The 27,489-nt window shown below is 36.4% G+C and overlaps 2 protein-coding genes across 2 annotated transcripts; one reads left to right on the forward strand and one right to left on the reverse strand.

Moving 5' to 3' along the window:
* Positions 1-2,456: 2,456 nt before the first annotated feature.
* On the reverse strand, positions 2,457-7,611 carry LOC143749198 (uncharacterized). Its single transcript, XM_077241710.1, has 5 exons — positions 7,218-7,611; positions 6,798-6,961; positions 5,856-6,095; positions 5,539-5,718; positions 2,457-4,825 (listed from the first exon to the last, which is right to left on the reverse strand). The coding sequence occupies exons 1-5, from the start codon at positions 7,484-7,486 to the stop codon at positions 4,623-4,625; spliced, it is 1,056 nt and encodes a 351-aa protein (XP_077097825.1). The 5' UTR covers positions 7,487-7,611; the 3' UTR covers positions 2,457-4,622.
* Positions 7,612-7,916: 305 nt separating this feature from the next.
* lrp13 (low-density lipoprotein receptor related-protein 13) lies at positions 7,917-26,609 on the forward strand. The gene is made up of 21 exons (XM_077241689.1): positions 7,917-8,020; positions 9,112-9,285; positions 11,528-11,734; positions 13,527-13,760; positions 13,874-14,080; positions 15,138-15,367; positions 15,464-15,593; positions 18,087-18,280; positions 18,498-18,681; positions 19,445-19,657; positions 20,125-20,308; positions 20,737-20,938; positions 21,965-22,129; positions 22,246-22,446; positions 23,241-23,784; positions 24,205-24,324; positions 24,416-24,523; positions 24,772-25,005; positions 25,378-25,696; positions 25,783-25,891; positions 26,520-26,609. The coding sequence occupies exons 1-21, from the start codon at positions 7,966-7,968 to the stop codon at positions 26,544-26,546; spliced, it is 4,041 nt and encodes a 1,346-aa protein (XP_077097804.1). The 5' UTR covers positions 7,917-7,965; the 3' UTR covers positions 26,547-26,609.
* Positions 26,610-27,489: the final 880 nt, after the last annotated feature.

Raw genomic sequence — 27,489 nt, forward strand, 5'->3', positions numbered from 1 at the left:
GGTAAATCATCATATAACATGGTATATCAAGGTAAACTATGGAAAATCATGTAAGATTCATGGTAAATCATACTGGAACATGGTAAATCATGAAAAATCACACTGAAATGTAGTATATCATGGTAAATCATGTTTGCTACATAAAACTTAATGTCTTTTGATGCTTTTGTGCTTAACGGCCTGAAAGGCCTTAACTGCTTGAACACCGCTAAATGCTGCTTGCAGCTTTAATTATTATTATTATTATTATTATTTTCCCCTAAAACGCATCGTGCAGCCCAAACCGTAAGTGCTGGAGCTCTGAAACTTTGTCAGATGGTAGTACAAAAATCGAGGAGAGGTTCAGAGAGTATGACCCCGATTGGCCTATAGGTGGCGCTACAGCAATCAATTGCGCGTAACTGCTCATAACTCCTAAACCGTAAGGCGTAGACTCAAGTGTCTTATATCATTGGAAAGCTGGACTCTTAACTTAAAAAACGTATATCTCCGATTTCATTTCCGCCATGATAGATTTTCCGCCATTTTGAATTTTGTTAAAAAACGACTTTTGCGAACTAGTCCCTGGTTTTTTGCCTGATCGGAACCAAACCAGTGTAGAAATGTTCTCTGGAGTCTGAATATCAATAATCATTGAAAAAAAGTTGAATTTTCGATTTCCGGTTGCTAGGGGGCGCAAAATGAACGTTGTGGGAGGAGCCTATTTTACTAAAATGGATATAACTCGAGAAGTAAATGAGATATCTTCACCAAACTTGGTCCACATATTTATGAGTTCAATTTGAGGTCACAGTAAAAAAACCGCGTCGATCTAACACTAGGTGGCGCTATAACATTAAAAAAACATAAAAGGGGGTGTGGCCACCTGACCGTTAGTCCGATTGACCTGAAAATTGGTATGCAGTGTCTTGGTCCAAGGCCCCATGTATGTGTAAAAGGATATTGGCGTATCTAAAAAAACATGGCCGCCATCGGCCAATAAAGTTTGAGCACCTGTGAGACGAGGTTAACGGAGGCCAATCGGAACGAAACTCAATGGGCATGTTCGACTCATGGCCCAAGAGGTCTGTAAGAGTTTTGAAAGAAATCGGCCACTAGTTGGCGCTAACGAGTTTTACGGCTCTGTAATCACGTGGTGTTGCACATATCCCCACAAAATGCATATCATTTGATAGATCTCCTTATGATGAACAACTTTGCCTCTAGAAACATTGCTGTCAATCAAATCGTTCATTAAATATTCACGAATATGTTAAAAACCTACTTTTGCAAACTAGTCCCTGGTTTTTCGCCCGATCGGAACCAGACCAGTCTAGGACAATTCTCTGGACTCTCTAGATCAATAATCATTGAAAAAAAGTTGAACTTTTTTATTTTTTGCATGGTATTAAAGGGTTATTTAGAAAAGGGGCGTGACAAAATGCACCCAAAAGCCTATAAATCCTAAAGGAAAACTCAGAACTTCACAAAAATGGATGAGCATATGTGTCATAACAGGCTGAAGAAGCATGCAAAGTTTCATGGAGATCGGACAATAGGTGGCGCTATAACTGTTGAAAAGCTTTAAAACCATACATTTCCTATGGTAAATTGCCTGTATTGGCTGTAAATGGTCTTTTCCATCCATGATCGTATAATTTTCATATCTTAATGTTTAAAACCAGTGCAGTAAAATTATCTGGACTCTCTAGATCAATAATTATCAGAAAAGGTATAATTACTTCAGTATGATGGCTATAATAGAGTGTAAATCGGATGGCTATAACAGCTATAACAGCTTGGATGGCTATAACAGCCAATAAGTGGTATTTTACTGCCCCCTGCTGTCATTTCATCATACTACTCTCTAATATTTTTATATATAATTGATATTTAGACTTTATTAAATCATTATTTTAACATTTACAATCGCATTTTGTCAAAATTCATCTATTGCTCTGTACTCTATAGAACAATAATTATAGGAAAATGTATAACTTCTTAATTTGGATGACTATAATAGGGTCACTTCAATATGTAGCCTTGACCGAAAGCCAATATCTTTTCAATAAATGCTCATAGCTTCTTAAAAAAAGGTCAAGAACAGCTATAACAGCTTGAAAAAGGCTAAAAGCCAATAAGTGGTATTTTACTGCCCCCTGCTGTTTAAAAAAAGTCATTTTGTCACACTACTCAACTATAATTAATATTTAGACTTTATAAATTCACTATTTTAACATTTACAATAACATTTAGTCAAAAATCGTCTATTGAAGTGACAATTGAGTCACATTGGCTCCTGAAGTTCCAAATGTCTCTATCTACATCAGAATGAGCGTGTGTAAATTAAATTATATGAAAAACATGGCCTATTGTATAAGTAGGCTGTAATAGCACTGTTGTCCACTAGATGGAGCAGCAGCATTAGACATTTTTAATCTTTTTTTATCAGCTTTCAGCATTGGCTAACAAACAAATGCTTAAAGCATTTTCTTTAATTAGTTTTATATTATTACATTGCAAAGAAATATGTGAAATGCTCATATACCATTAAAACAGATTTTCACAATAACATATCCCAAAAGTGTGTGTGTGTGTGTGTGTGTGTGTGTGTGTGTGTGTGTGTGTGTGTGTGTGTGTGTGTGTGTGTGTGTGTGTGTGTGTGTGTGTGTGTGTGTGTGTAAGCATGCATTATGGAGATAACATGAAAAAAATGGTTTTCTTCAGTGGAGAATACTGGAGAAACAAAGTAGTTGAAAATGAAAGTGAGCCAATAAGTGGTCTTCTACTGCCCTCTGCTGGCCACTCTTCTTATTAATAGTCTTTTTTTGTATATAGACACTATAAAATCACTTAAATAACAATTACTATTATAACACATTCATATTTTGTCAGAGTTTATCACTTCAATTGTTCTTATGCTTCATATAATTGCTATCAACGTGGTAAATCATGGTAAATAACGCCAGAAACATGGTAAATCATAGTAAAAAAGGTAAATCATGCTAGAATCCTGGTAAATTATTCTGGAATGTGCTATATCATGGTAAATCATCATATAACATGGTATATCAAGGTAAACTATGGAAAATCATGTTAGATTCATGGTAAATCATACTGGAACATGGTAAATCATGAAAAATCACACTGAAATGTAGTATATCATGGTATATCATGCTTGCTACATAAAACTTAATGTCTTTTGATGCTTTTGTGCTTAACGGCCTGAAAGGCCTTAACTGCTTGAACACCGCTAAATGCTGCTTGCAGCTTTAATTTTTTATTGTTCTTGCTGTGGTATAATAACACGGATTTGTACTGTTCAGACGGAGTCAGAACATCGGGATCGGGGTCAGATCTAATATATCTCATATTTCTGACAAGGAGACGCTATTTTTTCCCAACATTTATCCAATCTTTAGAAATAATCAGCATTCCACCAGTTCGACACGGTCCCCTGCCGTTAAAGTCACCATGAAATCAAAATAATAAAATTTTTTTTTTTTTGGAATATTGCTTTGTTTATTATAAATGTACGGAAGAGGATTAGGACCAAGCAATAATAAAAAAATAAAACCATCTCGAGATTAAAGTCATTATAATGCGAAATGAAACTCGTTAAATTTCGAGAAAAAAACTCGAAATACAATCTTGAATAAACTCATTACATATCGATAATAAAGTCGTTGTGTTTCTAGAAAAAACTCGTTAAATTCCGAGAAAAAAGTTGAAATTAAATCTTGAGAATAAACTCGTTACATTTTGAGAATAAAGTCGTTTACGTTTCGAAAAAAAAACTCGTTAAATATCGAGAAAAAAGTCGAAATAATCGTAAGAATAAACTCATTAAATTTCTCATTAAATTAATAATTAGCATACGAACTTTAAAGACAATTTGGAAGTGGCTAGCTCTTTTTAGAAGAAAAAATCAGTTCAATTTGCGCGATGTACTCGCTTTTGTCCAACATGAAATGACAACCAGTGGACAAATGCAAGGTTATCACTGGCTTCACCTACGCGCGATTCATCAGGGTTTCGTGGTTTCCCAGGATACCACAAGACGCATTATTAAACTTGTTGATCCTCAAGGTGTGAGACTTTTTTCTCGAAATTTAACAAGTTTTTTTCTCGAAACACAACGACTTTATTCTCGAAATGTAATGAGTTTATTCTCAAGATAGTATTTCGAGTTTTTTTTCTCTAAATTTAATGATTTTTTTCTCGAAACACAACGACTTTATTCTCAAATTTAATGAGTCTATTCTCAATATTGTATTTCGAGTTTTTTTTCTCGGAGTTTGATTTTGCATTATAATGACTTTAATCTCGATATGGTTTTATTTTATTATTATTAATCCTCTTCCATATAAATGATTTATCTGAGCACTTAATTATTTATTTTTTATTAATGTGCCCTCGTAATCTTTAATTAAAATAATTTCCCCTCCCTCTTGCAAAGTCATCCCTTCTCTTCTCTGATGATGTGTTTACTGGCGCGATCCACCAATAGCAAACCACAACAATCCAACCATCCAATCAATTCCCCATGGACAAATATACGTCGTAACGTCCATTTAATGGTGTCTTTGAATGTTTAGTAAATTCAAAGACACCCTTCTGACTCTGTAAGAGTTACAGAACCATCACTCTGCCTTCTCCTTTGACTTTTGTTTAATCTGTCCTGAGAGGTACAGTGTCCTGGTTCTGTGGTCCTCCATTGAAAATGATGCAGTGTTCGAGGTTTCAGTAGTGTTTTCACTGACTCTGATGGTGAATTTCCTCGGAAAAGACACAGGCTGTTTGTAACGGACTGACACAGTCAGAGGAGCTCTCACCACTTCAACTCCTACAGGTGTAGAAAACGAGGATGAAACAACATTGGGAAAATATGTTATATATAATATAAAAGTAGATAAAAAAAAAAATCATACATTTTAAATGTAGGGCAAAAAGGCAAAAGGTTATAAATATACATTTATAAATATATGAATACTATATAATATATAATTTAATAGAGTAATAATATGTATTATATATATATATATATAACATTTATTTATATATTATAAATAAAAATATATATTTTAATATATATTGTTAATTTTTTAATATATTTTTTAGATGTTCTATAAAATAAATAATATAAAATTTAAAAATATAAATTAATAATTATATAATAGCATTATATATATTGTTTATATATTATGTATATATTAATATATTAATAATATATTATATTATAAATAATTTAATGTAATAATAAATATAATATTCAAGTATTTAATTATAATATATACTTAATAAATTATATAATATTGTCTGTGGCCCTCTAGGAGCTGAGTTAAACAATAAAACATTTTTTTTAATTGTATATAAAATGAATGTAATAAAGTAATACATAAAAGATAAAAAGTCTGATATATATATTTAGATTATTTACACAATGCAAAATGTTGCAGTGAAAGTCATTATAAATTTAAGCAGTGCATTCTTGTGGACCTACAAAGACATTTATGCCATTCCACTGCTGTTGTGAATAGCCCTCCAAACATTACTTACCATTGTGCTTCTCCATCTCTGCCATGCATCTGGAGAACATCCACAGCATGTGTGCGGAGGGACAGGTAAACCCCAGCCAAGAAAACACACACAGAGGGCAGAGGTCACCAAACACCCAGGCACATCTCAGACCGCTGGACCAAGGAACAGCCAGACTGATACATCTCTCAGAGACAGGATCTGGGGAAAAAACTAATAAATCACCAGCTGAAAGTGTCTGATGAAAGGGTCCTGCATTAGGACGAACACCCTCATTTAGAGTACAACGCGATCACAGCCACTGATATGAGTTCGTTGTGTGTCATTGGGTCCCTTACCATGGGTGATCTCTAAGTCAGGCTGAGCCTCGGGCCTGAATTTATTGTTTGGAGAAAGTAGAGTCAATGTGGTGGTCCATACGGTCTGCTGATGTCTGGATGCGGTTAAAGTGAGATCCACCTCCACTCCCGCACTAACGGTCCTGTACTCCAGCACTCTGGCCTGCAGAGAAAACGTCCCTCTCTTCAACTCATCCACGGGCTCAGTCAGACTCAAGACCTCACGGACACTCAACAGACCTGCAGGAAACAGTAGTCATTCTTATCAGAGTTAACTCAAATGAAAACATGTTCATTACTTGAAATAAAAGAAACGTTAAAAAAAAAGAAGAAGAATTTTTTTTTTACATTTCTCATTTAGTTAAAAAAAACTCAAATTGAAATAAAAATGGATAAAGACTAGGCTATATTAAAACAAAAACTTATAAAAATTACAAAAACCCATTTAATTGTCATGCATATGAACACACTGATATTCATGATTATTCACATCCCTTTGATTAAGAGCCTTGAGCATTAAAAAATGTATTTGTAATATTTGATCTGGATTATTGACATTTATTATCAGATATATATTACTACAGAGCTAGTCTCTGATTCGGATTGGTCAAAATAAGACTTTCTGAGGTCAATTATTCCAAACGGCTGTTTATTTTGCTGACTGTACATTATCTCTGACTTAATTACACACTGAATGATTTGTCGTAAAAAACAAAAACAAATTATATTTCTAATTGAATTATAATTATAATTTGTATTGTAAATCTTAAAGAAGTCAAATAAAAAATCCTATATTAACAAAATAAAATCAGACTGGACAAGAAGATTTTGGGACAAATATATGCAATCTTAGATGATTCCTGTTTGAATCTAAATTATGATAGAATTATTATTTTTTGCACGGGTTGTGCTCAACCCATATGCTGAAAAATAAGATCTTACCCAAAGGGCTTAGACTGAATCTCTCTGAGCACACAATCATGGTGAGCAGTCTGGTGAAGAGAAACTCGGGATAGCACAAGGGAACATCTCTGAAGACACTGTCAGGATAGTCCCAACCGTAACCCGAAACACTGCAGAACCTCCTCAAAGACACAGCATCATACCTACAGATGACCAAACAATTACAGGTTTGTTTACTCATTAAGAACTGGAAAATATAATGAGTTTCATTAAGCTTTTTAACATTGTGACATATAAAATGCTTGACCGATGTTTATTAAAATACAATAATTTAGTCTGAATATATATATAAAAAATATAAATAATAGTTTAATAACTTAAATAAAATGGTACTTTATTATTTAGTAATTATAATCTTAAATCAATACATTCAATTAAAGTGTCTTTAAGTCAACTTACCTGCAGTTGATCAAAGTGAAAACAAGCTCGTCATTTGTGTCTTTGTTTTTCCACATTTGTCCTCGTTTTTTGCGGAGAGATTCATGAAGGTATCTGGTCATAAGGTAAACAGAACCTGGCAAATGTCTCTGGGAGTCAAAGACTGTGTGAGTTTTAAAGGAGATGTGAGAAGTGTAAAAGACTGAATGAAAGAGGTACACCAAAGTTACACCTGACACCACAGCCATAAATGTGCTAAAATTATCCATATTCCGGTCCGTCATTAACATTCTTTTACAAAAACATGTAAAAATAAACTGTTTATGATGTGCTCAAAGTTCAAAGTAATGTTATGCTACTACATTGTTGCGAGTTTCTTCTTTCTGTTGACATTTTTGATCGTGATTATAAAAGAGAGCGCAGCGCTTTATCGCTCTCTAGTGTCTCGGAATGCCAACTCCAAAATCACTGTGGTGCCAAAATCTCCAAGTTAATTTTACTTTTATAATTACTATTATATAATAATAATTAATAATAATATGACGTAATAATAATAAAATTACGTTTTAGTATTCTAAACTCTAATAAGAAATCATTATAAATAAATTCAATCACACAGTTCATTAAATGTATTTTCAGTAGCCTATTAAATCTGACATCATCACTCATGTGTTAATCATCTGATTATGATCAATTAAATCCGCATCGATCCCAGCTGTGCGCGCGATAAAGCGCCAGATCGCGAGCTGAGCCGGTTTGACAAGCAGTCATGTGTTTATTTGTGCTGCTGAATGTCGCTTCAGGGATATTTCTGCTTTTGAGAGGTCAGATGAAAGTCTCACATTTAATTTTACTGTAATATTTTCCTCCGCTGATTTATCTCGTTCAGGTATTGAGAAACTGGTGCAGCAAATAGGTGTCGATGAAATCACTGCATACTAAATTACAAACGAATAACGTTACCAGACTATTTATCCTGTCAGAGGAAAAAAACACTTTATTCGTTCACTTAAGTCGTTTCAGTTAAATAGGTAGCCTACTTAGTTTAACTTATTTCAGAATGATGGTATCTTTGGGACTTACGTAGAGTCTTTGCCTTCATTTCCAAATTTAAATGATTTAGCTGAAATTTGAAGCTGCCAGTGTGAATCTCAGAAAGCCTTTCAAGAATACATCCAGGTCACATTTCTTTTCTCTTTTTTCCTTTAATTTTTTCTTTTGCATTGTGGCATTACTTTCATGAGCTGGTGCTCCTTGGTTAATTTTGACCAGTTTCTTTTTCATCGGACATTCGGAATGGTACGGAGCTTGGTAAAGGTTTTGGCACTTGCTATGTAAACAGAAAACTCATATCCTTTTTTTTTTTTTTTTAGATTAAGCTCAAATTTGGAACACAAATTGTTTAGATTTATGGCTTTTATTTCCCTTGCAGTTTTAGAATAAAATGTTTTTTTTAAAATGATTTTCATTATAAAATTTGAAAATAGTATTTTTTGTTTTTCATAACAAATGTAAAATTCAGTACCTTTTTAAGTTTGCTTTTAAAAAAAACTTTTCACTTCAGCAATAATCTGCCAAGTGTCGCCTTTAAAAAGAGACCAAACTAAAGCCTGAGCTCCAAAGCATCCAATATTTACAACAGTTGAGTTGGAAATGTCATTTTCAGATCTATGCTCAAAAAGTGAATAAATGGATATAACTACTCCATTTCATTTTTGACCACCACTCGAAGAGCACCAGAATGTTAAACACATTTCTTCCCAACAAAACACTACCATGATGTAGGCCTATAAATCGTGCTTTTACACCTTGGTAGTATTTGTTGTAATGCTTTTGTGTTGATTTAAATAAAAAAGAATGTAAAATGAGTGCATTCCAGTAATGAGGGTCTAATGATGTGCTGTCTTTGCTCTAGCTGAATGTGTTTCGGCTGCACAGGCTTCTGAACATGTTCCCCTGCGCTGTAGATTGGGCTTCAAACCCTGTAAGGACGGATCCGAGTGTGTTCTCTACAGCCATGTGTGTGATGGTGAGAATGACTGTGCTGATGGCTCCGATGAAGATGAATGTGCATCTGTCTGCAGCATAGGTATGTTTTTATACATTTATAACAAACATTATTATTAATACTTGACTCCCAAATAGATTTCCAGAAAACAGGGTTAATAAAGTATAACGTACATCAATATTAGGGATGCATGCACCGATGTATTGGCCAGTAATCGGTATCGGCTAATAAAATCAATTATTTTCTCTGTTGGCCGATTGTTTAAAAACAGCTGATGATCAGGGCCGATTATATCCTGTCAATCAAAAGCGGCTGGGAAAACTTGTCAGACTGCAAGTCATACTGTGTGTGAAGAAATTTGTCATGAAGACAAGCATTGATGAAAACTGCGCGTCCGAGTTGTAGCTAGTCAAACATTTCATTATTATCATCTGAAAATAAATAGCATTTGAATATAATAGTTTGGGCTCTTGTACATTTTAACCTCTAGTATTATAATGTACCAACTGACAGGGGTTACAGCATTAGTTTGGAGAGGTTTTTTTTCTTTCAGAAAATCAAACTCTCCGTATCAGCAGATATCATTATGTATAATCTGCTGTATCGGTATCAGAGGAGAAATTTAGTATGGGTGCATCTCTAATCGCTTATGTGTTTAAAAAAAAAAAGAGGATATTCATTCAATACGGAGCTGGTGTTATTTAACATACATTTTAAACGTGTCAACTAGTTGCCAAGGCAACATTTTAAACGTGTCAACTAGTTGCCAAGGCAACATTTCTCATTTTCAGTTTAACTTGATGTACTAGAATGGAAGCTAGAAATAAAGAAAAAATACCAAAAACTAATAAAAATGAGAACTGCACCACAAAATTACTAAAGCTTTAAGTAAAAATGAAAACCGAACACATAACTATAATAGTATCTCATTAAAAATTAAATAAAACAAAACTGAAATGCAGAATTTATTATAATTTCTGGCCTTGGTGCTCAAATTATTTTGTTAAAGTAACACCAGGTAACTTTTGCTCTCGGGGTCCCCCTACAGTTGGGAAACGGTATTGTCCTCTACTACTGTCGTAAACTCTGTCATCGTGCATTTGTTGACAACCATGATAGCCCTGAACACTGTAGGAGGAGGTCACATGCGGGTCTTCTGCTTGCGTCGCGTGTGAAATGTCTTCATCCCAGGTACAGTGGCATATATTTCAGCATGTCATATGAATATAATTTCATGGGTTTTATTTTTTTTCTAACGACAAATGATCGCGATGATCACGTTTACAAGCCAGTGTCATTATAGCCTAGTCTATTGGTTACCGTTTTACTGATTCTATATGATACTTCAATGCAATGTTTGAGTGGTAGATAATAACCATATATCGTCAATATTATAATATCAAGCTACCATAAATAAATCTGCTAATTTTACAAATCGATTTGCATTATAGCTTGAGGCAAGACAAATAATCATTACCTGATTCATGAAGATAAACGGAGGATAAGATAGCTTCCGTAACATAGTCAGGCAGACAAAAAAACACCCCAAACTACGGGGTGTCATTGGTTGTTGCGTTAAATGTTACCCAGATACAATAGTGTTATTTTCTGATTGGCTAACAACACCAGACGAACAACACCAGAGTAGACGCGCTTGAATGCATGCCTGTTCCACAGTGAGAGCGGCGCGGCCAGAGTTTTGGGCGCTGCGGCATATTAAATATATTACAAATAGTTTTTCAGCGTGAGAAATACAATGTGTGGCGGGAGAGCGTGACAAAAGACCGAAATGAGTGACTGTCACGCTCAATGCGTGACACTTGACAGCCCTGCGATTTTAAGGAAGTGGGGGTGGTGGTGGAAGTGACTTATATGCCGTAAAGCAGTTGAGTTTTGTAGTTCTCTTTGTTCGCCGGTTATTACCCGAAGTTTAAAAGTACGATTAAAAACGCTACAGACCCCGTCAGGCTATGGCAGACGTGTCATTCAACATATTGTAAGTCGATGTACCATCACAAGAGACTTGGAAATATATTATGAAGGTTGAAAAGTTACCTGGTGTTACTTTAATGTCTGATAACCACTTTATAGATTCATACAGATATAATTGTTCTATAGTCTAAGTATTCAATGCAATTACATCAGATGTAACTAATTAAATTACAGAAAACTAAGAGATCCCTTTACTTTTTCAAGGGAAAAGTAATTAAATTACAGCAATTAATTACTTGGTAATGCATTACATCCAACACTGGCCACCTGATTAATTTATTACGCTATTTATGCAGGCTTCTAAGAATGCTGTAATTGCATCTGTCCTCAGGTCAGTTTCAATGTGCACATGGTAAGAAGTGCATTGAGCAACGGCAGAAGTGTGACGGTGTGGCTCAGTGTCAGGATCGCTCGGATGAAGTCGACTGCTTTAAGGAGGGCTGCGCTCATCAATGTGACAAAACCCGATGCATCCCAGAATCCTTCATGTGTGACGGAGACGCAGACTGTGCGGACGGCAGCGACGAGGCCAGCTGTGGTAGGAGTTTTGTTTAGACTTCTGTATTACTGGATTCTAGCTATGCTAGAGGAAGTGTAAAATCATCTGCTTGGACCATCTGAATGGAACCTACTGATTATGGCATACTATTATAAAATCATGGTGAAACCGTATGCAACAAACATTTTGAAAAGTAGCATAAGTTTGTCAAATTTTGTCATTACATTGCATACTTAATTCGGAGAGTGGCAATTTATCTCAATTGATATAACTGGTTATTTTAATGTACTGTAACACCTGTGGGGAAAAACTGTGCTTAAACACTACAAGTGCAGACTCAATACAAGTATATTTCTGAAATAAAAAAAACGACTTGCAGATAATATATTAATGAAAAGACCACTTAAGTACTTTGAGAACACTTTCGTGACACAACAAAAAGTGCACTTTGTAATGTCACATTAAAAGTTGTACTTATTGTTTCAATCTTTTTCATGCTTTGAAGTACACTTTTGTTGTTAACTATCATACTAGAGTGCATGTTAAGTGTATTTGTTTATAATTTTACCTGATAGGAATCCAACCTGATTTAGTTAAGGTTCAGTGGGCTCACAACGCTTGGTATAAATGTTCTGTCAACTCTGGTCTTCAGAGCACACAGTGAGCTCTGGTCCAGAAACACGATACCATAGAGCGGATCATATGCCGAGTCAGATTAGACCACAAAACATATCGAACAAATGTTGGGTGACGTCACTTGTTGACGTTTGAAGAATAGAGAGCCCAAGTCCCTCCCCTCCGCTTTCGGCTCATGGGACCTTATTTCGGGCAAAATATGTATGGTAGTCAATGGCGAGAGACAACTTATCTTTTTATTCCGTCTGAATTGTGCCCTGAATTACACATGATGTTTGTCAATTTAAAAGATAATTATGAAAGTCACAGTTTGTCATAAAACAGAAGAGTAACATTTAGTTTTATGTGAAAATCGCTCCATGAACTACATCTCTCGTCTCGCACTATGTACGTCACCAAGCTCGTGTGTGTGTGCAATCTGGTACAAAACACACAGGCATAACGGCATAGCGTTACGATTATAATGTTAGACTATAGAAAAAAATGACAGACGTTAGCTTCAGTAAAGTTAGCTTCATTCATTGAGAGAAAAGGTACGACGTCACACATGCGCCTTTTGGGTTTGTAGTCTTTGTAATTACGTATTTTCACATCAAACTGCGACTTTCTTGACTTTAAAATGTATCTTTTAAATTGACAAACATCATGTGTGTAATTCCGGGCACAATTCAAACGGTATCCAAATATTTGTTGTCTCTCGCCATTGACTACCATACAATATTTTTACAAAATAAGGTCCCATGGTGGTCCACCGGAAGGGGAGGGACTTAGGCTCTCTATTGTCAAACAAAAGAGGCTAGCTAGACCCTCCCTCCTCCTCATCCACACACTAACCCCCCAAATCCTTCTTGTCGGTTATTGGCTGGAACCGTTTGTTTCATGGTGTGGGTTAACCCAGTTTGTCTGCATAGGCTTCTGAACATGTTCCCCTGCGCTGAGTTCGCATTTTTTTGACGGTGTGTTCCGGGGAAAGGCAGCTAGCGGATAGTGAGATGTTTTGCTGTATGTGACAAATGTTTTGGCTTAAAAGCGTGACATCGCTTAGAGCACCTTTAAAAAAAGTTTAATAATTCTGACTTTTTTCTCTCAGTTGCGAGTCTCTCACAATTCTGATTGTATTACTTGTGATTCAGATTTTATAACTTGGGATTTTTCCCAAATGCAAGAAAGTCAGAATTGTTTCCTCTTGTCTTAGATGTCCACCCTAATGAATATGACGAAGACAACATCGAGGAGACGGAAGTAAAGACAGCGGAGGATGAAGTCTCAGAAAACGCTCCTGCAACTAAAGGACCTCTGCGCTGTGCTATCGGCTCGAAGTCATGTAGAGACGGGACGGACTGTGTGCTGTTTAATCATGTGTGTGACGGCGAGTTTGACTGTAAGGACGGGTCTGATGAAGACGAGTGCCCTGTGCAGTGTGAATCTGGTGAGGAAACCGCATAGCAATACTCACATTTATGCACTTTTACATGTAAAAGCTAGAGTCATCAATTCCTGCTTCAGCGTTAACTTGTTAATATTCCGTCTATCTGTCCTCAGGTCAGTTTCAATGTGCACATGGTAAGAAGTGCATTGAGCAACGGCAGAAGTGTGACGGTGTGGCTCAGTGTCAGGATCGCTCGGATGAAGTCGACTGCTTTAAGGAGGGCTGCGCTCATCAATGTGACAAAACCCGATGCATCCCAGAATCCTTCATGTGTGACGGAGACGCAGACTGTGCGGACGGCAGCGACGAGGCCAGCTGTGGTAGGAGTTTAAATTCACTCTTTCATGGAAGCAACTTTGGTTAGCTGTGTGAATGGAAACATAAGATTACTTTTTTCTTCCATTGCAGTGTTAACTAAAACAATTAACAATTTTCGCTCATTGAAATAAAGCTAAATAGAAATTAGTAATGTTGCCTTAGCAACTAACTGAAAGAGAATGTTTAAACTAAAGCTGAATATATAATAATAAAAAATGAAAATAAAACGATGACAAAAGCTAATTACTAAAACTTGAAAAGTTAAAACTGAAAATATAAAACTTAAAGCTAATTCAAAATATTAATAAATACAATAAAGATAAATGAAATCAAATATACATTTTAGATTAACATTTCTAAACTCAAAATGTGCCTTAGCAACTAACTGAAATAAAATGTTTAAACTAAACAAACTGAAAATATAATAAAGTAAAATTGAAAATAAAATGCATTTTAAAAAATATAATAAAATTGACAAACACGTAGAATTACTAAAGTTAATTAAAACAAAATGTAAATTAAAACAAATTCTAAATATTAATAAATACTATAATAGTAAATTAATACGAAAATAAGATACTAAAATAACTGCTCCATTATCCATGGTTTCAGCAAGTCTGAGATCAGCTTTACAATAAAGCATGGGTACGGAAGTAAAAATCCCATTGATTTTCATAATTTCATTATGGACATGTAGTTTGCTTGTCTTTATTCCCATGTTCATGCCATTTATTAGTTGTCATGGTTACTCATTGTGTTTCTAATAGCACACCTGTTCCGTGTTGAGTTCTTTTGCCTGTGTATTTAAGACCCTCAGTTCTCTCCACTCTTTGTCTGGTGTTTGTGTTCAAGTACACACGATTACTTCGCTTGACTACTCAGTAAAGCTTACTCTACTATTTGAAAATATACCTTCCTCATCGTCATCCTTCATGGACCAGATCGTGACAATAACACACCATGACAGACAGACAGCCAGTCTGAAAAAAGCATTGACTTTTTTTTTCTCATTGAATTTAACCAAGATTAAACGCACGTTCTACATCCCCTGTCCTGTAGGTGAGGAGAGTTGCAGCAGTGCGGAGTGGCAGTGCAACAGCGGTCAGTGCTTGTCGGTCAGTATGCGCTGCGATGGACACCCGGACTGCAGAGATCATTCTGACGAGGAGGACTGCTCTAAACCTCCACCGTGCAGCACGAAACGCCGCTGTCCCAAGAGCCAGGAGTGTCTGCTGGACGAGTGGATGTGTGACGGAGAGATGGACTGCAAGGATGGCACTGATGAGAAGGTGTGCATTCAATGACCAAAAACACATCATTATTAAAGGAACATGATTCATTTAGTTGTTCTAAACCCATTTGACTGACTTTCCCATGTGGGACAGAACTGTAAGGAGTCTCCAGTGCAGTGCGGTGAGTTCCAGTGGCCGTGCTCCTCTAACACGCAGTGTATTCCACAAGCCTGGCGCTGTGACCGCTCTGAAGACTGTAGGGATGGAAGCGATGAATCTGGTTGTGAGTTTCTACAGTTTTATCTTCAGTAACTGGAACAGGCTGAACCCAGCTTTGACCCCAATGCAAGAGAATTCCCAAATTCTTTAAACATTAGAATTTAGTCAACATGAAATCACAATTGACCCTATTTGATTCAATACACGTTCCTGTTCTAATTTTGAACAACAGTTCTCAAACCACCTGTTATAGAGTTACTTTTAACAAACCCCAATTGATATAATTATTGACACTGAAATCTGCCATATTACAGAAGCAAAATGGGTTGCAAGGGTCATTTAGAAATGGATTTTGTGAGTCACTACTTAGGCATAAGTTATGCGATTGTATGGACTAAAATTAAGGAAATGTACTCTACCGTTCAAAAGTTTGTGATTGCCAAGATTTTTATAATGTTTTTGGGAAGTATCTGGCTGCATTTTATTTGATCAAAAATACAGTAAAAACAAAGTTATTTTATATTTCACAATATTTTTCCTTTTTTATATACATTTAAAAATTTAATTTACTCCTGTTTTTAGCATCATTACTCCAGTCTTCAGTCACATGATCCTTCAGAAATCATTCTAATATGCTGAAAAGCTTTTGCTTTTGCTTATGCTTAATATTTTTGTGGAAACGGCAGTAAAATTTTTTCAGGATTATTTGAATAGTTCAAAAGAACATTCATTTGAAATAGAAATCTTTTGTAACAGTTTTTTTTATATATATAAAAACATTTGACAACCCAAACTTTTGAATGATAGTGTAATAAAATTCAATCATTTTTGAAAACCTTGATTGAATAATGTGTATGTTATATATATATATATATATATATATATATATAATATATATATATGGTCCTTCTAAAAAAGTTAGCATATTGTGATAAAGTTCATTATTTTCCATAATGTAATGATAAAAATTAAACTTTCATATATTTTAGATTCATTGCACACCAACTGAAATATTTCTGGTCTTTTATTGTTTTAATACTGATGGTTTTGGCATACAGCTCATGAAAACCCAAAATTCCTATCTCAAAAAATTAGCATATCATGAAAAGGGTCTCTAAACGAGCTATTAACCTAATCACCTGAATCAACTAATTAACTCTAAACACCTGCAAAAGATTCCTGAGGCTTTTAAAAACTCTTTGTTTGTGGAGAAGGACCGATTCCAGACCTTGGGGGACCTGCAGAAGCAGTGGACTGAGTCTGGAGTAGAAACATCCAGAGCCACCGTGCACAGGCGTGTGCAGGAAATGGGCTACAGGTGCCGCATTCCCCAGGTCAAGCCACTTTTGAACCAGAAACAGCGGCAGAAGCGCCTGACCTGGGCTACAGAGAACCAGCACTGGACTGTTGCTCAGTGGTCCAAAGTACTTTTTTCAGGTGAAAGCAAATTTTGCATGTCATTCGGAAATCAAGGTGCCAGAGTCTGGAGGAAGACTGGGGAGAAGGAAATGCCCAAATGCCTGAAGTCCAGTGTCAAGTACCCACAGTCAGTGATGGTCTGGGGTGCCATGTCAGCTGCTGGTGTTGGTCCACTGTGTTTTATCAAGGGCAGGGTCAATGCAGCTAGCTATCAGGAGATTTTGGAGCACTTCATGCTTCCATCTGCTGAAAAGCTTTATGGAGATGAAGATTTCATTTTTCAGCATGACCTGGCACCTACTCACAGTGCCAAAACCACTGGTAAATGGTTTACTGACCATGGTATTACTGTGCTCAATTGGCCTGCCAACTCTCCTGACCTGAACCCCATAGAGAATCTGTGGGATATTGTGAAGAGAAAGTTGAGACGCAAGACCCAACACTCTGGATGAGCTTAAGGCCGCTATCGAAGCATCCTGGGCCTCCATAACACCTCAGCAGTGCCACAGGCTGATTGCCTCCATGCCACGCCGCATTGAAGCAGTCATTTCTGCAAAAGGATTCCCGACCAAGTATTGAGTGCATAACTGAACATAATTATTTGAAGGTTGACTTTTTTTGTATTAAAAACACTTCTTTTATTGGTCAGATGAAATATGCTAATTTTTTGAGATAGGAATTTTGGGTTTTTTCATGAGCTGTATGCCAAAATCATCAGTATTAAAACAATAAAAGACCTGAAATATTTCAGTTGGTGTGCAATGAATCTGAAATATATGAAAGTTTAATTTTTATCATTACATTAACTTTATGCCAGAGTCTTTACTTTATGCCAGAGTTCCTGCTAATTTTTTGAGAAGGACCTGTGTGTGTGTATATATATATATATATATATATATATATATATATATATATATAATGTGTGTGTGTAAATAGCATTTCTGTCCACATTGTTTTCATTTTGATACTTTCCTGTATTTCACAGTTTTGGGACAGTCACACCACGGGACAATTTCCAAATTTTACGTAACATTAAAACCATTTCAATGGGATTCTATCTATTGATAAAAAAACTAGTTTGTCGTCAAATCAGTACTTGACTTGATCTGCATTGAGCTTCTTGTCTGTGTTTTAACAGGTCCGAGTGTGTCCTGTCCTCCTCATCTGTTCCAGTGTGGTAGTTCGGAGTGTGTGGACCCGTCTCAGCTCTGTAACAGAGTTACTAACTGTCTGGATGGTTCTGATGAGGGCGGGAGCTGCCAGAAAGATAAATGCTCTGAGTCTGAACAGTCAAAGTGTGCTCAGGACTGTCACAGCACACCTACAGGGACGGTATGACTTCCTCTTTCTGTTCTAATGTTATAAAATGACACTTTAATATTAAAATCTACCAGCCTCATAAAGTTTGACTAATAATATTGGCATGCACTACAGTTCAATTTTGGTGTCGGACTACCTGTTTTTGTAGTCTCTTGTGCTCACCAAGGCTGCATTTATTTGTTCCAACTGCTTTTTGCTTCCTTGCACTGTTTTTATTTTCTTCCTATAGCGCTGTTGGTGCAGGATCGGCTACAAGCCTGTAGATGGTGGTCTGGTGTGTGTTGATGTGGATGAGTGTGTGGACCGTCCAGACTTCTGTTCACACTATTGTAACAACACTCAGGGCTCATTTGTGTGCTTCTGCAGTCAAGGTTATGTTCTGGAACCTGACGGTCGCAGCTGCAAAATCACAGGTGTGTGTGTGTATATATATATACATATATATGTATGTGTATGTATGAGAGGGAGAGAAATTTTATTAGAAAAAAAAAAAATTCTTGGGTTGTAAACCAGCATAGGCAATGTTTGGAATGGCATTCATACTGAGCAGCATACACTATTTAGTTTTTTTTAATGTGTAAGGCCATAAGCATTATGCAACAGTACAACATTTTTACATTACCCATTTGCATGCATATTTAATTGAATAGTACCATCCAGTTATCTGAAAAAATAGAGCTCTTTAGCATTTCAAAGAGGTTAAAAAATGTATTACATTTATTATTTGATCTTCAAAGCTTACTTTTAAAGACATTTCATCCTGTATTTTTAAAATCAAAATTTGAATGACAGTATATTTATTGAACATAATAAAATTAAACCGAAAACGATTCAAACTTTGCTGACGTGATTGTTTAGAAAAAACACTGTGTAAAACATAACCTTTTAAAACAAACTTTTTTTTCCCATAACCCACAAAATGTGTTGCTTCAGTTTTAAAACAAAATGACCCCCAAAAAAATTCTGAAACTACTATGGAAGTAACGAAAACACATTTTCCTTAAGATGTGCCTTTAAGCCCCGTTGTACCCATATAGTAGAATGCTATTCCGAACATAGTCCGTGTTAGATGCCTTTCCCACATGTATTAATCAGATGAACTTTGATGCACTCAAGCACCCCAAAGTACGTTTATTCACCTTTCCTTACACAAGTTAAAGTTTGCCCTCGTCTCAGGTGAGCCGTACCTGCTGGCGTCTGTGCAGTCCGAGGTCTTTCTGCTGGGTCTGAGGAGCTCCAGTCTGGACGTTCTCCTCTCGTCAGAGAAGCGTTTTGTCCTGTCGCTCGACTATGATTGGCAGCAGCAGAAAGTGTATTGGATCAACCTCAACACTGACAATATAAAATGGCTGTCACTGGATCAGAAGAGCAAAGGAACCATCATTAAAGGTCAGTTGTTATTATTTGGTAACTGAAATAAAGCTGAAATAAAATATAAGTATTAGATGGAAAAACACACACGGTAAAAAATTAGACCAATATGTTGACGTTGAAATACTAAACTGAAATAAAATAAAGCTAAATAGAAATAAATACTATAAGTACATAATACTAAAATAACACTGTTAAATGCGAGATGCAATAAAGGAGCCATCTCCATTCGTACCATTTTGTCCTTTAAAATCCACTTATAGTGTTAGTCAAGGTTATTTGCACAAAAAAAAATCATTTAGAACTTAATTAGTACATAATTTGAACTGAAATGACCGAGGCATTATATTCAGACAGTTATGGTAATGCCTGACCTGAATCGACAGGTCATGTTGCAGAAACACACAATAGCCATAAATGTGTAAAGTATTCACGCGTTTGACATCACATAAAGATACACGCTTACATTCCCAATTATATGTCAGGTATAAATGCAGACAGTCTGGCAGTGGACTGGGTGGCGAGGAACCTCTACTGGGCCGACAGTGTCAACGGCCAGATCAATGCAGTGGGACTGGAAAACGATGCCGCCAAAACCACAGATCATGTGATGATCCTGGGTGAAGATCTTGGGCAGCTTCGCTCCATCGCTCTTCTGCCACAGAAAGGGTTAGAAGAACCATTTTTATGTCACATTATTGTTTAGCAATTTTTTTCTTTTTTCACCAAACACATTTTAATAAATCAGAAAATGAACATCAAACAAGACATTCTGCTGGTTAGTTGTTTGTTCTTTCTGAAACAATTCTTAAAGATTATATATATATATCACACAATATATTATATAATTTATTTTACAATTTGCAGAGCTGCTAGTGGGCACTACAATGTTTGAGAATCACCTTTTTATATACGTTAACATGCACTGCACTTCAAGAGATATATATATATATATATATATATATATATATATATATATATAAATTTTTTTTTTTTTTTTTTTTTTTTTTTTTTAGAAATCACATTTATTCATATTTGAGAACCACTTATTTTGAATGTCTTATGTAAGCTGACCCTGATATTTGTCATCCTTTCAGAATAATGTTCTGGTCCGAAACGGGGGACGAGGCTCAGATAGAAAGAGCAGGAATGGACGGCTCAGACAGACGTGTGCTGGTCAGTCACTCTCTCCGGTGGCCGGTCAGTCTGACTGTGGACTCCATTCATCACAGAATCTACTGGACAGATGAGAAACTCAAGTGTATAGGATCAGCCAATATTGATGGAGGAGATATTAAGGTAGTGGATGTCCACCATGCTGTTTGCGAACTGTAGCATTTCACAAAATGTATATTAGGGCAAAATACTACAATAGCTTCTAACATGCTTTGCTAGTATTTGAATGTGTTTACAGTTGCATACCTTGTTTCTGGATCAACTTTCCTGTCCATCAATCCATGTGTTAGTTGTGTACTTCACCACTGTATCTAACAGACTAAGTAATATTTCATTAGGGCAACTATACTTTTACTCAGGTATGCATACTTCAACTACTTTTACTGAAGTGAAATTGAAAAGTTGCTGATAATTTAAGTGTGCAATTAAGTTAAATATACCATGTACATTAGTATTTTAAAATTGAGGGGGAAATAATTTGTATATAGTTGTCGCCACATATTTACACAATGTACACGTGTCACATGGGGCAAATGCGTTAACATTGTAACATTGAGGAATGTTATGAAAACATTCTAGTTATTTGAAACCGCTACAGATGCTGAGATAAATGCAGACATGTCCACATTCATGCATTTCACGTCATAACCTAAATATGATTTTAGTTTACAATAATCAATACTAAAATTTGACATTAGTGACTAAACGCCATCAGCTGCATCTGACTATTCCTTTTCTTGGCTCCTTCTGACTGGATCATTGAATCTTGATAGTTTATTCAAAAACAGCTGTAATTGGATCAGTCGTATTTGCGAGTGAATCGGTCAATGTGATTGTGAACCAATTTAACAGTTTCATTGGTCTCAGGGAGTGGCGATTTTATTCAGTTCAAAACGAGTAATGATAGGTTTTTATGAAATGTAGTAAAGTGTTATATGCTTTGAAATGTAGTGAAATAAAGTGAAAATTTCCCCAAATAAAAATGGTCTGATAAACGGATACTTGAAGTGTACGCACTATCCACCACTGGATAGATATGGGTCCTCAATGAAAGAAAAATTAGGCATTAGGAGTTGAAGATATGATAAATTGGATTCCAGCATCTTTTAAAAACATAATTTCCCCCGTCCATCTTCCATTATTTTGCAGATCTTGCAGCTGATGGAGACTCCCAGTCCATTCTCGGTGTCTGTATTCAATGATAAGGTCTACTGGTCTGATACCAAAAGAGGAACCATTCAGAGAGCTCAGAAAACCACGGGCAAACAGCACCAAGTCCTGCTCAAACGTCCTGGACAGCCATTCGGTTTGAAGGCAAGTATTTCTGAGCACTGTGATCAGTAAAGTGTATGCTTGCTTGCTTCAAAACATGCATGTGTAGGATGTAATGAAGTTTAAATCAGGTAACTGGTGCTTGTGTGCCTCTGCAGGTCATTCATGCTCTTTTCCAAGTGGGCGTCTCTAACCCCTGTGCTTCCCAGCACTGCTCTCACCTGTGTGTGTTAGCACCAGGGCTGAAGGCAGTTTGCAAGTGTCCATCTCAGTTGATGCTGGATGAAGATAGACTCACCTGCTCCAAACCCAAAGACTCCTCTTTCCTGCTGTTTCTTTCTCCTGCTGCAGTCACACAGGTGTTGCCGTTAATACCTGATGGTTAAAATTAGATGTTAAGTCATAAATGTTCATGCATTGAGTAGGTCATCTTACCGTGATTTTGACTAAATATGATGGTCAAAAAAACAACAAATGACAATGGAAACCGGTAATTTTTATTTTATTTGTGCAATTCTAGAATGTAACGTCCTTTCAGGACATTGCTGTTAAATCATTTTTATGGCTTGCAAGCTTAAAGTTGGCATGAAATTAAAATTTATCCTATCTATTTTCTAAATTAATATGGAACATAACATCTTAACCAATGGATGGAACCAAGTCTCTGCCCTACATTTTTCTTTTTCGATAATCCATTGCACTGGGATGCATGTCACAATATGGAAGAGATCATTTGTCACCAAGAGAATGTTATCTAGCCGGCTAACATGGGTGAGGTGTAATAGAAGTGAAAAGGTGTTTTTTATATATTTTTTTTGTATATATATTATCTTTAAAGCATCAGTAAGCATGTGATAAACCACAAACCAATCAGTAAGGTTTTGCATTATAGGCTGTGCTACTGTCTTCCAGCAAAAACCGTGTTTATAGATTTGAGTTACATTTTTATAGTTTATAAATTCCAGATTTTGTAAGCAAGAAAAATGTAAAGGAATAAAAAAAGCTATATTTAAAAATATTTTCTTATTTCTAACAAATATAAATTTACATGAAATATTAAAAATAAAATGTAAAGAATCATTACAATGGAGCACTTCATACATAGTCTTCTATGCAGTGTATTAAACTGATTAACGCAGTGTCTTTCTCTCAGATCTATTTACAGAACAGACACAGTGGCGTGAACCTACAAAACTGGCCTGAACATCGCAGATTAGACCTTCCCAACATCAACAAGCCAACCATGTTAGATTTAGTGCTGCGTGACCTGACCCTGTACGTGTCTGATGGTGGTCAGCCCGTCGTGAGACTCTTCAAGATGAAGGACAACACGCTGGTGCCTCGTGGGAAACTTCTCCAGCTACATAAAGACTCACTGCGTGTGTTTGCCGTGGACTGGATCACCCTGAATGTGTATTGGAGCAGCGAGAAGCTGCCTGGCCTGCAGGTCACCTCACCGGACGGCACACACACCAGTGTGTTGATACAGGACGGTGTCGGAGCCATTGAATCCATTGCTTTGGACCCACCCAGTGGGCGCCTCTGCTTTTCAAACAAAGTCCAGGGAGGTCAGGTGACCAGGGTGGAGTGTGCCTATATGAATGGACAGAACAGGACAGTGGTGTGGAATAGTTCAGTCCGGCCAACTTCACTGCTCTTAACGGATGAAGGGAATAAACTGTTCTGGGCTGACACTGGTATGCCTTTTTTTTTTTTTTTTTGGATCAAAAATACAGTAAGAACATTAATATTGTGAATTTAAAAACTTTTCTATTTGATCATATATTAGAATGTTATTTATTCCTGTGATGGTAAAGCTGTTTTTTCAGCATCATTACTCAGTGTCACATGATCCTTCAGAAATCATTCGAATTTGCTGCTCAAGAGACATTATTTATCAATGTTGTAAAGCGTATTGATGTATAATATTATTGTGGAAACCATGATACATTTTTAGGATACTTGTGTTCAAAGGAACTTGCATTACAAATGATTTTTAGCTCAAATAAATGCAACGTCTTTAACTTTTTACCCACTGTTGCTGAATAAAAACTATTACAGTAAAGTTGTTTAAAAACAAATCTTGAGCTGATATAATATACTGGACTTTTCTCTAGGTCTTGCAGTAATTGGTTCAGTTGGCATAGATGGTTCTGGATACAAGGAAATAAAGACTCAAGGCAGCTTGATTGCATTTGCTTTGATTAACAAAGTGCTTGTTTGGATTACTGAAAAAGGTACCTCATTTGTATGGAGAAGTTTTGTGCTCTTCCTGTGGGAAAAGCCAGATATAAATACTTACCTGATAATGTCTCCATTATTGTTTAGACTCCACTAAGTGTTGGTTCAGTGATGATGAGCATATGGGGAAGCTGTGGTTTGAAGTGGACACAGAGATCGTCAGTCTGAAAGCATTCGCAAAGTCGAGACAAAAAGGTGAGCAGGAAATCATTTCAAACCTGCTAAACTTCACTTATGATAATTGTGGGCAGTTGAGCATTGTAAGAGCCGTGACGCAGTGGTAGCAGAGAGTCTTGTCGCGCTGGTGGAGACACAGGTTTGAGTCCAGACTGTCCTTTCCTGATCTCATTCTCCCCTCGTATCCGTCTCTCCTCTGTCCTGTCCATTAAAGGCATAACAAAAACATGGAAATTATGGAGCATTAATTCTGTTTTATATTTCAGGCACTAATCTCTGCTCTAATGGTAATGGAGGCTGCAGTCACCTCTGTCTTGCGTTCCCCGGAGGAATGACGTGCCATTGTGCCCATGATCACCGTCTGGTCAACGGCAAAGACTGCAGCTCTGACCCCCGCTGCCCTGAAGCCACCAAACCTTGCCTGAGCGAAGACCTCTGCTTACCTCTGGACAAGTTCTGCAACGGTGTCGCAGACTGCCCAGATCACTCTGATGAGAACTGTGAGGAATCACCAAACCCAGCCCTTTGGCTTACCTTTTTTTTTTTGTATTGTAGGGATAAAAAGTTGACTACTAACAGTATGCACACTTATTTTTTTAATAATTTTTCTGTTTTCAGTTTAATTTTAGCTAAAGTTGTCATTTGCAATAGTTATTTTATGCGTTTCATTTTGTGTGTTTTTAGTTATTTTGTGATCTTTTTAGTTATTTTAAGTTATTTTAGTTTAAATTTTTTGCATTAAGAATAAACTTTCAGCATCTCATTTTAATGTAGTTTAACTTAATGTATTTCAGTTAGGTTTTTATTTTAAGTAACACTTTTTTAGTTTTTTTGTTCGTTAACTATAATAACCCTTGTTTTGATTTTCTCAGGTCTCCAAGATGCGCACAAAAACGTTGGCATCAATCCTAAATCGTTCCGTCCAGGTTTGAGTGAGAACGTCGTACCAGAGAATGTGGAGTCTGAGGTGTGTGACCTTACGCTGTGTAACGGCAACGGTAAATGTGTGACCGAGAACGGAGCGACTGTGTGCGTCTGTGAGGCGGGTTATGGTGGAGAGCTCTGCCAGGATGTTTCAGGTGGGCTCTCACAGGGGCCGGTTCTGTACGGAGTGGTTGGACTGTGTGTCGCTGTGGTCGTCCTTGGGGTGACCGTCGGCATCATTCAGAAGAAAAAAGCCACAAATCGGAGGTACGCTGTAATCCGCTTGCTTTCATTTGCTCAAGAAGGTTGAAACCATATTGGTAATGAGGATTAAAGTATGTTTGTGTGTTTAGGCAAGCGGCACAGGCTGTGGATGTGCAGGAAACGGGCATGAAGGATATAGAGAGAAGACCCAAGCCGTCTTCAGAAAAACCTAATGGAAAAGAGACAGAATCGTCAGAGGTAGGAAATGATAAAATGCTGGGGTGCAACGGTACATGTATTCATCTTCACCAGTCCCTGTTTGGTGCATACAGTCAGGTGACAAAAACAGTCAGTCACAGGTGATCCACACCAATCCAGAAAGGGGTGCGCAGTATTTACTCGCTGTCTACTAATTTTTTCTCCTCCTCGCACATCTTTCTGTGATTTCTTGAAAAAGTGTAATTTAACTTTTTGCATCTGTAAATGTACCGCACTCGTATCGAACCTTGACCCCAAAATCGAGGTACTGAACCGTGACTTGTGTAGCTTTTAATTCCAAAACCACTTGACTTTTATTTTTCCCTGTCATTGCTGACGAACAATTAGCAAAGATGGTGTAATATTCGATGTGAAAATGCTTCAAGGTTTAGGAATGACCCGAGTCTCTGGACCTCTTTTGTCAATCATAGTTGTCTTTGCGTACATGCATTCATATGGAAACCGTGTGCACATTCTACAAAACATCTATTGTGCTCCACAGAAAGAAATCCATATTTGGGTGACTGATTGACTAATGTCATTTTGGGTGAACTATTCCTTTAACGTGAGAAGAGATAAATTATGTCATATCTTGTACATGCAAATAAACACTTTGTTCTTTCTTTAGGAAAATGAGGTAACGGCTGTGGACTAGCTTCACCATGTCAGCTGTAGCATCTTGGTTTCTTTGAAATAAAGTCTTGTTGCAGTTTATTAACTTCTGTACTTTCATTCTGCATTTATTTAATTTAAAAAACCTATTGTGAAATTATCCCCTTCACCACAAAATTAATAAGGAAGATGATGGAAAACAGGCCGCATGGAAACCTTTGGCCCCACCTACAATATGACCATCAATTCAACAAAGGTTTAGTGCTTTTAAAAACTGTAGGAAGGTACAAAACTAGAGGAGTTCCTTGACATCTTAAGGTAACAATTTATAGGTCAATTTTTACACTTAAAAGGAATTAAATTAAAAGAAAAAAATCTTTTTTCTAAAATAGAATGAAGAATCTCATAATTTTTGTTGCCTATTAAGCATCACCCTCGGCTTCCGTTCACATTTACATAAGGTGAGTTTCACAATTGTTAAAATTAATTAAGATTAAATTACATTTATACTTTAATATTGAATTAGTTTACAATTAAATTGTATTTAAATTTTAAATTAAAAACATTTGTTGCATTTTCAATTATTTAATTTATAAAATTTAATGACCTTCTACATGGTCAAGACATGTAATGAATTGCTTCAGTAAACTGTTGATAAATTTAAATAGTTTTTTTTTTTTTTTGAATATGATCCAGAGCGAAAGACTGGACACCCACAGCTGGGTTTTGGTTATGAAATATGGATTGGTTTATCCGTTCTATGATCCGTTCATTCAGCCAAACCATTACACTTCACTCCTGAAATTTACATCCGTGATCACGCCAGGCCAGTGACCCCAAGGTCACCGCAACATCCAACAACACTAACGTTCTGTTTAATGAATCTAACAGAAAACGGAAAGACTGTTAAAGACATTGGCATTCGGCAAATCTATCCATTAAAAGCATATATATATTTACTTTCATGATCTTTAAAGGCTTGTTCA

Source organism: Siphateles boraxobius, unplaced genomic scaffold, assembly GCF_051911475.1.
Source record: "Siphateles boraxobius isolate OS27281-9 unplaced genomic scaffold, OSU_SipBor_1 24, whole genome shotgun sequence".
NCBI classification, from domain to species: domain Eukaryota; kingdom Metazoa; phylum Chordata; class Actinopteri; order Cypriniformes; family Leuciscidae; genus Siphateles; species Siphateles boraxobius.

What these genes read in the sequence shown, in the direction of transcription:
- LOC143749198 (XM_077241710.1), bottom strand. Translation starts at nt 7,486, where the DNA reads ATGTTAATGACGGACCGGAATATGGATAATTTTAGCACATTTATGGCT. An exon ending in TTCACTTTGATCAACTGCAG is followed by an intron (nt 6,962 to 7,217) that starts GTAAGTTGACTT and finishes GGTCATCTGTAG; the next exon opens with GTATGATGCTGTGTCTTTGA. An exon ending in AGAGATGGAGAAGCACAATG is followed by an intron (nt 4,826 to 5,538) that starts GTAAGTAATGTT and finishes CTACACCTGTAG; the next exon opens with GAGTTGAAGTGGTGAGAGCT.
- lrp13 (XM_077241689.1), top strand. Translation starts at nt 7,966, where the DNA reads ATGTGTTTATTTGTGCTGCTGAATGTCGCTTCAGGGATATTTCTGCTT. An exon ending in TGGAAGCGATGAATCTGGTT is followed by an intron (nt 15,594 to 18,086) that starts GTGAGTTTCTAC and finishes GTGTTTTAACAG; the next exon opens with GTCCGAGTGTGTCCTGTCCT. An exon ending in ACTGTTCTGGGCTGACACTG is followed by an intron (nt 23,785 to 24,204) that starts GTATGCCTTTTT and finishes ACTTTTCTCTAG; the next exon opens with GTCTTGCAGTAATTGGTTCA.